The 13474-nt window shown below is 43.6% G+C and overlaps 1 protein-coding gene across 1 annotated transcript in view; it reads right to left on the bottom strand.

Annotated features, from left to right (window-relative positions):
• Positions 1-13474, bottom strand: part of rp1 (RP1 axonemal microtubule associated) — a gene marked incomplete at its 3' end in the record, with an annotated part of 207287 nt that overhangs the window by 160911 nt on the left and 32902 nt on the right. Inside the window, exon 4 of the mRNA XM_033020391.1 lies at positions 936-1099. Coding sequence (XP_032876282.1) covers positions 936-1099 — 164 coding nt within the window. The remainder of the gene's footprint in view (positions 1-935; positions 1100-13474) is intronic.

The following is a 13474-nucleotide window of genomic DNA, read 5'->3' as shown; positions in this document are numbered from 1 at the left end:
CTAATAAAGTATTATTGTGATTGTGATTGTGATTTACTGTAATCTTACTTGCAGTCCTGAAAACCCTATAATTTTATCTGTGGTAGGTGGCACCCCCAGTGAAAGACAATACATGATTAGAATCAATCCATTTACAGTATAGATATATGATAAGGGAATAACGTTTATTGCAAGGTAAAGCCAACAAAGGATAGTCAGTCAAGGATAGTCCAAGGGATATCAAAGAGGTAGATCTTTGTTGGACTCCCTGCACTTTACCATGTGTCAGGAGGTTACACTCATTTGACCCATGCACAAATGTTTAGTTCTGAACTTCCCGGGGGTGTTCCCTCGGTTTTACAGGCTAATCTCTGCCACTGTCCTCAAGAGTCCTGCTTAAATGCAGCAGTAGAGCACTATCACTCTGAATTTCCGTCTGGTGCTGGGATGGAAATCTGCCCACTGAGGCTATGCACCGAGACTCCATTCATTACAAATAGAGGAAAGTATTAGGCACTACTTAAATGTCTCATTATCTTTTATGTTAGTTACAATTTCAATATCAATTTGTATGGGGAAAATTGAGTCCTGGGAAGAAACATTGAAAAACTTATAAAATTACATATAAATAAAACAAATGAATTGGGTTGACCATTTTTATATGCAACTGAAAATCTACGCAAAATATATTAAATAAATGTTGCCAACTGCGAAATGCTGCAAGAATTTGGCAGTGTGAATGTGCTCAATTGAAATTGTATTAAACATAATCTAATATAAATTTCAAAATTATAAGATTATAACAACTAATTTAATGTATACAGAAACAATCATAAGCTTCAGAACCTCAAGGAAACATCATTGACATATTCAGGTTGTAAAATACTTCAAAAAATCCGTCTCTATGAAAAACCATATCCTGTTCAATAATCATATCACAATCAATTAGTACATACAATTATAACATCTTTTTGCCCACTTTGAAACTTTGCGTGCGAACCTCCATGATGTAAATGTATTCTTGAATTTCCCTCTTCCCCATAGAGAACGATGTGAACCTGAGCAGTTGTACCTGCAGTTGGTAGATCACCAGTGCGAACAGTTATCTTCCACTTATTTCCTAGGGTGAAACCAAGTAGAAAATCAATGCTTGCAGTTATTCACGTCAAGAATGTTTTATTGTCATATATCCCAAAATGGACAATGACATTCTTAGCACAACAGATATGTAAATATAGTACTGTGTAAACCCATAATACACAACAAAAGAAAGTTCAGTTTATATTTTAAAAAACTCAAAAAAATAAAATAAACAATAGTAGTGCAAAGACAAAAATAACGCCCCCAAGTCTGGAGATTGTTTGGAGATTGTAGTGTTTATTAGCCTGATAGTTGTTGGAAAAAAAACTGTTCCTGAACCTGGACGTTAGTTTTCAGGCTCCTATACCTTCCTCTCGATGGCAGAGTGAAACGAGAGTGTGGCCATGGTGGTGTGGGTCTCTGATGATGCTGCCAGCCATTTTGAGGCAGTGATTCTTGTAGCTCCTTGCGATGGTGGGGAATTCACAGAAAGACACAAAAGGAAAGTTGTTTGCTGAGATAAATAAATCCAATTTTGACCAATATGTTTGTTCACAACATGATAATTTGCAGTCTTGTTGCCAATGCTTCGCTTACTAATTATAGACATCAATCAATTTGAGATACTAGTACTGGATACTACAAAATTGAACAGAATAGGTCCGGTAAACTCGTAATTAGAAAGTGAGAAATTAATCAAAACTAATAAGCAAGAGCGCTGGGAGTTTCATAATTTTGGAACTAAAAGGGAATGAAGGAATGTTGGATGAGGCAATTTGGATTTCTATGGAGTAAGGAATTTAGATTAAGCATAAAGTAACATAAGCGGTTAAAAGTAGAATAATAGTTACCAGTGCTGATGGACTAAAGTCATTGGGTTTTCACCACCTTTTCACTGCAGTCATGTAAGAAAGAGCAGTTCCGAAAATTTTCCAAGAATTTACCATTAACGGCATTATGAGTATTGTTAATACCATTAATTTTATACAAAATTGTTCTTGCATTAAGTGCATTTAAATGTATTTGAAGGAGTTCTGAATAGAGAAAATATATAAAGCACTAATATCATCTCCTTTGAAAATGTCTTTACCCTAACAGTGTCAAGGGCCTGTCCCACTTACGTGTCCTTGGCACGCAAATTACGCGATCTCGTGGTCGCATTGAGGCGCACGGGCATCGTATGGCCCCGCGGGGCCGGTCCCACTTAGAAGCACGGAAGGGTATGTAGTTGTGCGCGACATCGCGCGGGGCTCCAAACTTTTTGTAGTGAACAAAATCTTTGCGCGCCAACGGCCTGTCACAGAACTGACGGCTAAAGTTGGACAGGCCCAAGACCCTGGCATCTCACCTTCAACAGCAGGCAAACGATCGCCGAACTCGGCCCGGGGCTCATGGCCGTTGCGGTCCGGATCCGCCCCCACTTCTACTCCCAGAGCGGGGCCAAGAAAATTGAAGATAGACACAAAATACAGGAGTAACTCAGCGGGACCGGCAGCATCTCTGGAGAGAAGCAATGGGTGACGTTTCGGGTCAAGACCCTTCTTTTCAGACTGAAGAAGAGTCTCGACACGAAACGTCACCGATTGCTTCTCTCCAGAGATGCTGCCGGTCCCGCTGAGTTACTCCAGCTTTGTGTCCATCTTCAAATGACGTCTCGGCTCAACGAGACCAAGAGGTCGCGTAATTTGCGTGCCAAGGACACGTAAGTGGGACAGGCCCTTTACTATTTAAATGCAGCCGCAGTTTCCAGAAACAGCAGGACATTGCTCAATAACAGGACAATTACCCAATGGCATATAAATACATAACAGCTGATATTGGCACAATTATATCCAATAGGTAGCAATTGGGAACTATGGCAGGACAACAGTTGAAACAAAAACTGGTTTATTTGCTGAAGATCTCCAAGAAAGACCAGGTAGGAGCCTCATACTTCTCAACACGTTAAACACCAGTTTCAATGATGTCGACTGCTGAGAGTTGGCATTCGCTCTGATTTGAACTCTCACAAGTGATTAGTACCACAGAAAGAATATGAAACACATAACATGAGAAGGCACAAGCAAAAGGCCATCAAAAAGGTCAAAAGGGTCCTCTGCTCTAAGCTGGAGGATGGGGTGGATGTTCAACAACTGTGGCAGGGCTTGAATGCCATCACCTCCTACAAGGCGAAATCAGGAGGCAGCTCAAACGACAGCGAAGCATCACTCCATGACGAGCTCAATGCGTTCTATGCACGCTTTGATAGGGAGAACACTGATATGCCTTCCCGAGCCCCCAAACGCCCTGATGGTCACAGTCACAATCACAGAGGCTGGCGTCAGCAGATCCTTCAAGGGGGTAAACCCTCGGAAAGCACCTGGACCTGATGGTATACCCAGTCGACTTCTCAAAACCTGTGCAGACCAATTGGCTGGAGTTTTTGCAGACATTTTCAACCTCTCACCACTGAGGTCTGAGGTTCCCACCTGCTTTAAGGGGGCATCAATAATACCGGTGCCCAAGAAGAGCAAGGTGACTTGCCTCAATGACTACCAACCAGTGGCACTAACGTCCATGGTAATGATGTGCTTTGAGAGGTTGGTTATGGAGCATATCAACTCCTACCTCGATAAGAACCTCGACCAACTAGTTTGCCTACCTTCATAACAGGTCAACGGAAGATGCGATCTCACTGGCTCTCCATTCCGCACTGGACCACTTGGACAATAAAAATACTTACGTCAGGCTGTTGTTTATAGATTACAGCTCGGCGTTCAATACCATCATCTCCTCCAAGCTCAGGTTACCAAGCTCACTGGTCTCTGCGCATAGCTCTGCAGTTGGATCCTCGACTTCCTCATCCAAAGACCAGTCTGTTCGAATTGGCGGAAATACTTCATCCTCCGTAATAATCAGTACGGGAGCACCTCAAGGCTGCGTGCTCAGCCCCCTGCTCTACTCACTCTATACGCATTACTGCGTAGCCGGACATAAGTCAAGTTCACCAACGACACCACCGTTGTTGGACGAATTACAGATGGTGATGAGTCAGAGTATAGAAGTGAGATCAACCGATTGACCAAATGGCACATTGGCTCTCAATAACCAAGGAACTGATTGTGGACTTTGGAAGAGGAAGGATGAGGACCCACAATTCTGTTTATATCAATGGGACGATGGTGGAGAGAGTCAAAAACGTCAAAATCCTGGGCACACTGATGCAATTATAAACAAAGCACATCAGCGCCTCTACTTCCTGAGAAGATTACGGAGATTCGGTATGTCACAGAGGGTTCTCCTGAATTTCTGCAGGTGTACAGTCGAGAGCATATTGACTGGTTGCATCCTGGCCTGGTTCGGCAACTTGAACGTCCAGGAGCGAAAAAGACTGCAAAAAGTTGTGACCACTGCTCAGTCCATCACTAGCTCTGACCTCCCCACCTTCGAAAGGATTTATCGGAGTCGCCGTTAGCTGCGTCAAAAAGGCAGCTAACATCAGAGACCCATACCATCCTGGCCACACACTCATTTCACCACTGCCATCGGGAAGAAGGTACAGGTACAAGAGTCTGAAAACTGAACTTCCAGGTTCAGGAACAGCTTCTTCCCTTCAGCCATCAGGCTATTAAACACAACAACAAATAAGCTCTGAACTACATCAGACTACTATTATTATTGCACTATAATTGTTTGTTTTTTGAGTATCTGTGTATGTGTACATATACACACTGAACGTTTTTTTCTCTCGTTTAGGTACTATGTTTACATATTCTTTGTGCTGCAGCAAGTAGGAATTTAATTGTTCTATGTGGGACATCTATATAATTAAACGTCTCATCTTGACCACTTCCTGTTTGTGCTGTTGTTTGATTTTTGAAACAAAAACACTACCATATATGGCTGAGATTTTTTGGCCATCTTACTCAGTCCTCCTCCGATGATCAGGCCCCGTGAATTTTTCCCATCGATGAAAAACAAAAGATTTATTAGTATTTAAAAAACTCGAGATTCTCTCTCCTGTCAATCACTGCAATGAAGGCCACGCCCCTTCCAGGGAGGGGGGGGGACTATAAAACCCGGAAGTCTGGACGTAGCCCAGTCGCTGCAAAGTGGCGAGGGAGAGGCCACGACTCTCAGTCTGAGCTGGGAATCTACACAACGCTGAGTGTCTACTGGTTTGGTTTTATGTGGTTTTATGTGGTCTGGAAACCAGTCCCTTCGGCCCACAACACCCATACTAGCAATCCAGAAAGCCCCCCCTCCCCGCTGGCCAGCAATATTGGAATTGGTGGGGAGGTGTAATATTGCGTTGGGGGACCAGCCCTCCCGTGTGAAGCTGGGACCCAACGGGTTCCACTTAGTCTAGTATGACAATAAAACTCTCTTGACTTTCTTTTCACCTTGGCTATACTAGGCATCACTGATTTAGTTTAGTTTAGAGATACAGCTTGGAAATGGGCCCCTTGGCCCACCATGTCCGCACCGACCAGCGACCCCCGCACATTAAATCTATCCTACACACACTTTTGTGGGTTTCCTCCCACATTCCAAAGACGTACTGGTTTGTAGGTTAATTGGCTGATAAATTGTCCCTAGTGTGTAGGATAGAACTAGTGTATGGTGATCGCAGCGCAGCGTGTACTCGATGGACTAAAGGGACTGTTTCCATGCTATATCTCTAAACTAAACTAAACCTAAAGCGGGGAAGAGCTATTTTCCGTATCTAGTCTGTAGCATTGAAGACCATAGCTGAGACTATCCACAGTTAAGGTGCACTGAATTCCCTCAAAGAATAGAAGGCCTTCTGAACAATACCTCTATTGCCACTAAGATGTCACCGAGGAAGTCAATGTCTTGACAAGTGCTCTCAATACACCTCTACACCTTTTGAAACAATTTTCAAAAACCTCATAAGAATAGTTCATGTGTCTTACCTCTCATATCAATTACTATCTACTCATATATGTAGCAACCCTGCTAACAACTTTATTTTCCAGAAGCTCTTCACGCCCCTGCAGTCACTTCATTTCTTTCCCCACATGCACACTCTTACACATCACATTCTCCATACTGTTGCAACCCTCATTTCCTCATATGACACATCTTGTCCATGTCAGGGATATTTACTACAAATCATACAAGATTATCAACCGCACACTTTCATATCAGTGGAGGAGTTTGTGCTTTTGCAGAAGGCAATGTCCTGTGAGATTTTACTTCGGAGTCACGTGAGTGACTACGTGAAGAACCCGCTCAGCGCGCAGGCGCGGCATTACGCCAGCTGTGCAACAGCGGCAGCAGCGGGAGTTAGGCGCTCCCGCTACAGAATGAAACGGACCGTCAGGTGAGTACCCTGAGGTCGGGTTTCTTTTACAGGGGAGCCTTTTTTCTGCTTGTGTTTTACAGGCAGAGAAAAAGGCTCTGGAACAAAACTGTTCCCCGTTCGAAGAGGAACGTTTTCCGTCGGCGAGGGGGGCAGCAACAGGCGGTAGGAGCGTTTACCCGGTGTTCCGTAATTCCCCGACACCATGCCGAGCCCAGCCCGCTAGCACCTGAGCAGCGGGCTGGATGCATAGCCACCCGAAGAGGCATCCGGCAGGTGTTCCCGATTTCGGACGGGACGTCTCTCCACCCGCACGGGGGGAGAGAGAGCCGCCTGAGCCGCTGGAGCGGCTCTCGGAGCAGGTGCCTGCGAGACGCGCTGCTTGAGGGGCGCTCTCGCTTCTACAAAGCACAAAAGCTCTAGAAGAAGGCGGTAGGAACAATTACCGGGCGCTCCGCTATCCCCATCACCGCGCCGAGCCCAGTCCCGCTAGTGCCTGAACTGCGGGCTGGATGTCTAGCCATCTGAACAGGCATCCGGCCGGTGGTGTCCGATTCGTCGGACGGGGACATGTCTCCACCTAAATGGAGGAGAGACAGCCGCCTGAGCTGCATCCAACAGCTATTGGAGCAGCTCCAGCGAGATGCGCAGAAAGAGCGCTCTCGCGGAGGGAGGTCAGGCACCCCCTCCACAGTGTTCTGTACACTGCCCTCTGCTCCCTCATTACTGGAGGCTAGCATTGGTGACCAGGGCTAGGCTGGTCTGGAACAGGGGCAGGCGGACGAATTCGGGAGTATGCCAGGGGTGCAGGAACAGGAAGAGCTGTTGGGTGTGGTGGACCGCTTTGTAGCAACCTCACGGGCTGGAGCACCGCTGGAACCAAGAATGGCGGCCAGCATCAACCATCTATCCAATAAACCATTACTGGAAAAGGTGCTCGCTGAGGTGCTGAAACAAGACACAGCACCAGAAAACTGTGAGGCCCTCAAAGTAAAAAGTGTCAACAGCCAAATCTGGGGGCATGTGGGGTCACACATCCGGTCCCAAGAACTCAAGCTACAGCGGATCCTAAGGCTCCTGACGTCGGCCATCACAGCCTTTGTTCGTTCCGTGGAGACCACGGAGATGGATACCTGCCAGCAGGATGTGCTGGCATTAATGTGTACCACACAATTTGAGATCAACAATCTCCGGAGGGAAACATAAGACCTGCCCTCAATCCCAAATTTGCTGGCTTGTGTAAAGCCCCAGCTGCGGAGACGGACGCGCTGCTATTTGGGAAAGATCTCAATAAAAAACTGAAGGAGATGGAGGAAGCATCAAAAACCTTCGGCCTAATGAGGGCAGGCCCCGGGACGAGCAAATCAAGACCTCCGATACCCAAGCGGCAGCACCCCACGGCATCCACCAGTCGACGTCCGCAATATGGGACTGGTGAACGCTTGGGGTCCGCACATTATCCCCAAAGATCTTTTTTAGATCAGGGCCCGCAGCGGACCCCCTGGAAAATGCGCCTCCCCCCAACATCGCCAGCACGTCAGAACAGAACCTTCAGGAAAATGAAGAAACAGAATCGCCAATAACCATGGAGGTAGGTGGGTCTGGTTCCTACCAGCATATAGAGAATAAGGGTGCTTTATTAACAGGGGGGAGATTACACTTGTTTAAAGAAGCATGGGGTATGGTCACGCGTGACAAGTATATACTCAACAGCATTAGTGGATATAAAATACAATTCATGTCAGAAAACAAAACGCCGCCAGTTCAACATTGGCCCCAAAGGGTATTTCTCCCTCCATCAAAGAGAAACGTGAGGGACAAGCTGAACTGGTGAGACTTATCACAAAGGGGGTCATCGAAAGACCAAACATGAACCTTTGGCATTTGTATCGTATATATTCACTAAAACCAAAAAAGATGGTGGCTGTCGCATCATCATTGGCTTAACATCACTAAACAAATTTGTTAAGTATATACATTTCAAAATGGAGACATTTGTTACTGCCAAACAACTGAATTCCAAAGGACACTTCATGGCAAGCATTGATCTTAAAGATGCTTACTATCTAGTACCCATATACAAGGATCATCGCAGATACCTAAAATTTATCTGGATGGTACAAAGCATTGCCCTATGGGCTAACTTCAGCCCCAAGATTATTCACCAAAATATTGAACCCAGCCATGGCAATACTAAGAAAACAAAAACATATTGTCATGGCATATCTGGATGATATTCTGATAGTAGGGAAAACGATGGAATTGGCTGTGGCAGCAGTATCAGCTACAAAACAGCTCCTCGAAACTCTGGGGTTCGTCCTACATCCAGATAAATCTAAGTTGAAGCCATCCACTATCATGGACTACCTGGGCTTCACAATTAACTCAGTCCATATGACTGTTACCTTGCCAATGGCAAAAATGGTTGAATTAGCACAATCATGCAACAATTTAATGGTCAACGAGCGACCAACTATTCGACAAGTAGCAAGAGTAATTGGGGAAATGGTAGCAGCATTTCCGGCTACACAATTCGGACCTTTGCACTATCAAAAATTTACAGAGAGCAAAGGTACAGGCAATAAAACGACATACAGGTCACTATGATCGTGTCATGAAATTACCCACTGAAGCAATATCAGAGCTACAGTGGTGGGCAGAAAACGTTTGGCATAGTTTCAGCCCTATCTTTATCACTAACCCTACTTTAGTTATTCAAACAGATGCCAGTGCTCAAGGCTGGGGAGCGACTAACTCCATATCCAGCACAGGTGGTAGATGGACTAACCTAGAGTCATCATTACTACTTACACTGGGCATTAACTATCTAGAGATGTTGGGCGCCTTTTATGGTTTAAAAGCATATGTATCTAATATGCAGCACTTGCATGTTCGGTTACAAATTGATAAATACTACGGTGATGGCTTATATTAACCATATGGGTGGCATAAAATCATTATCATGCGACAAATTGGTCAACATGATTTGACAATGGTGTGTCAAAAGACATATTTGGCTATCAGCTACTTACCTACCAAGTAAGCTAAACACCCATGCCATGAGAAAATTAAACGCCTGGGTTGCAAGTTTGAACAGACCTTACCTGGAACCGGGATTGTCCAAACAAACCATCACCACCATGTCGGCATCCCTTCGAACATCCACCAAGAGGCAGTACTTAACCAGCATCAAAAAAGGGAGAAGTACTGCCAGGAAACAGGGACAACATACGCAACAGCCACAGCCACCAACATACTGGAGTTTCTGGCCTATCTACACCACGATGTAGGGATCAGCTACAGTGTCATCAACACAGCGCAGAGTGCTCTTTCTGCTTATCTCAAACCAGCGCCAGGACAACAGGCGATGAGATCCCATCCACTGGTGGTAAAACTGATGAAGGGCATTTACAATATCAAGCCCTAAGCCCAGGTATACCCATATTTGGGATATCAGTGTGGTCCTGACATATCTCGGGGAATGGCCACCAGCCAGATCCCTCGGCCTCAAGCAAGCTACACTAAAGACGCTCATGTTGATGGCACTTGTATCCGCTCAGAGGGTCCAGTCACTACACCTATTGCGACTGGACAACATGATCACAGCTCCAGACCAGATCTGTCGTTATCCAGCGACTGATCAAACAGAGCAGACCAGGAACACCTAATCCAGTCGTGGCTTACCCACCAGAACCACGGTTATGTGCCATGACCCACCTACTATCCTACATAGACACAACCAAAATATTCGAGGGCGATGAAAAGCCTTGTGGGTCAGTCACAAAAACCTTATGGTCGGGTGACGAGCCAAACCATTGCGAGATGGCTCAAGCAGGTGCTAGAAACTGCTGGGATAAACACTAACATGTACAAATTTTATTCCACCAGGGCAGCATCCATGTCGACGGCTAAAGAATGGACATGCCTATAGACCACATCCTGGCTACAGCAGGATGGTGGGGGGGAAAGACCGTTCAGAAATTTTATAATAAGCCGTTGGCAAAACCTGGTTTATTTGCAGTAAAGATTTACGAACTGCAAATATTTCATTTAAGCCCAGGGGAGCAATTTAATTCTTTGTTGTTATTGTTTAAAAAATACCATTGTTTTTCTACAAATAGACTCTGGTTGATTACGATAACACTTCCTCCCTCAAGAACTTCGGCAGTGAGTGAAATGAAACTGTTACACGGTTTGAAATCACAGAGCTTTGAAATCTTCACGTAGTCACTCACGTGACTCTGAAGTAAAATAGTAAGATTAAACGAGAACTTACCAGTTTGAAGTTTGATCTGTATTTTATGAGGAGTTACGATGAGGGATTACGTGCCCTCCGCTCCCACCCTCATTATATGGATCAAACTAATAAATTGATGTCTCCTTATCTTTACTATGTTTACTTCAAATAACTGTGTCTATCTGTGATTCCACACCGCTGCTTGGAAGTATGCCGCGCCTGCGCGCTGAGCGGGTTCTTCACGTAATCCCTCATCGTAACTCCTCATAAAATACAGATCAAACTTCAAACTGGTAAGTTCTCGTTTAATCTTACTATTAAATCTGCTTGTGCATCCCTTCCCCTCTGAATATTTGCTTCCCATTAGAGACAGCAGAAGAACTATATCCATAACAAGTGTCATTCTTGCAGAGACGTCTTGAGAGCTTTCGTCTTTTCCCTTTCTTACATTTGCCTCCCCTATATACTCATGTGAACAAATTGCAGCAATCAGTCATCCCACTTTCTTGTCATTAAAAGCTAATATTCAGTAAAGTCAGGTGTTGAATGTATTGGTATTTCGGTGTCATTCCAGAGAGTGCCAGTCTTCCTAACTATATGATGTCATTCAATTTGACATAAGGAAACACAAGGTCAGATGATCACACAAACTTTGAGTGATAAATCATGAGCTACAAATGTACTAAAGGTACCAAGGTACCAAGCACAGAGGTCTTCCTCATTCTACCCACCGCAAGTCACAACCAAATGTGTTGCAAATTCACCTAAAGCAACTAGACACATTCCACTTTGAAATGCACAGCAAAACAAATTGCATATGGGCAATATATTTTGGGGAAAGAGGGGGAAAATTGTGATTTAAACAATCTTCTAAATTGGTTAATGACATAAACGTCAGCTTGATAACCTGCATCTTTCAATTTCGTGATACGTGCAATATTTTGTTTCCCTCAAAGCTTCAAATCATTTGCTGAATTACAGCAATCAGCAAGGTGCTGTCAGGTTTAGATGAGGCATTTCAATAAGAATCATAAATGAAGTTCTATGCTCTGTGACAGCAAAGAAAAAAACGTTTTGAAAATGTGGTGAATCTGAACCATCTATTTTCATGATAAAGTGGTTGTGACTGCTTCATTGGTAGTGGGTTTAAACAGAAAGGACATATTTTTCAGCCTAGATACCTCTGTTATAAATATCTCAATAAAACCTGGAAATGCACAGGGCCTCCATTATGTCTTGTGGCATCCAAATGTGGCACTCCATTATCAAGACAAAATATACTTTCACACTCTGAGGATATATTTGTGTGACTAAATTTCTCAAGATTCTCGTATGCTAATCAGATCATTAAAACCTCAAAGAATAATGGATTAAATTACAATTAATATATATAAAACAATGCTTTATGGTATTTCCCAAAATATGTGCCCTGTGAACACTAACAAAGCATGCCAATTTTGTTTTTGCACACCATTTAATTCACAATCCAAATAATACATTTAAAATACACTTAGGATAATTATAGCATGGGACAGAGTACATGCAGTTTAAAATTATTTCACATACATCAGATGTTCTAAATTTATTGTATGTAGCAACATGTCCAACAAATCCATTTCATGAATAAAAAGTTAGGGATTAAAATTAAGCTTACACAATAAAGTTTGCAGCAAAAATAGAACAGAAACTTTGTAATGGAGCTGTCCCACTGTACGAGCTAATTCAAGAGTTCTCCCAAGTTTCCCCTGATTCGAACTTGGAGAATTACGGTAATAGCTGCTTGTGGGTACTCGGGGCTCACGTGGACATTTTTCAACATGTTGAAAAATCTTCACGAGTCTTCACGCGCTTACCGCGTTTCCCGAGTACCTGCCGTTAGCGTTACGAGCTGCTAAGAGACGTCCCGAGCACCGACGTACCTGCAACATACATTCTACGAGTTTTTTTGTTTTTTTTAACTCGGGAGAGCTCTTGGGTAAACTTGTATAGTGGGACAGGCCCATAAGTGAACACAATTGATATATTAATGTAAAAGAGAAAATGTTTTTCTTAGTTTGTCTTTTTGTGCCTCCATTCCTACAGCAATTCAGTTGAATCTTATCTGTCCACTGAAATGGTTATTTTTTTTAAACCTAGCACAAATATAACTAGAAATGGAAATAAAAGTCTGGCAAAAGAGGAGGGCACTTGGGTTCCCACATGCAGTACCAAATGCTGTGGTCCAGGCTGCCAGAAGGAAAAAATAGATCCCTTTCCTCCTGAAAGACAGAAAGCCCAACAGCCAACACCTCCACTGAAGGCAGAGGAAGTCATGAAGGAAAATTAATGTCAGAAGGATAGCTACCTGGACATGATTACAACAGTGAAAAACTGTTTTTTGGTTCAATAACCATGCAAACCTCTTACATAAATTACGCTTACCTCCAACCCTACAACTAACTATATCTTTCTTCCTAGATATATAGTTTTGATTAATATTAAACACAAAACAGAGGCAATAATGCTGCCTTTGCCTATGCTGTCCATGAACAAATAAATCTAAAAAAAAATCAAAACACGGGAGTCGTTTCGCACACAGTATCTGAACAAAAATAAAGGAATCTAGAATTTCCAAGAGCAGCTTATCTCTAATGACCCACAGCCTATCTACATTTCCTCCAATTTCCTGAAACTTCACTGATTGTTCAAGGTAATCCTTAAAATCTCATGTGGTTTCTCTACTAACATCGTATCAATCACAGACAAAGTCATCCTTGATCACTTCTTTATCTTTATATTCATGTCACTCCATCATCAAACAATCTTTCATTAATACCCATTGAGTTAGCCTTTGAGCTTCCATTCAACATGATGATTCATAGCTGCTGGTCTGC

The sequence above is a fragment of the Amblyraja radiata genome, chromosome 4 (genome assembly GCF_010909765.2).
Source record: "Amblyraja radiata isolate CabotCenter1 chromosome 4, sAmbRad1.1.pri, whole genome shotgun sequence".
NCBI classification, from domain to species: Eukaryota; Metazoa; Chordata; class Chondrichthyes; order Rajiformes; family Rajidae; genus Amblyraja; species Amblyraja radiata.
The sequence above is the reverse complement of the archived record's forward strand: the minus strand, read 5'-3'. Positions and strand labels throughout refer to the sequence as shown.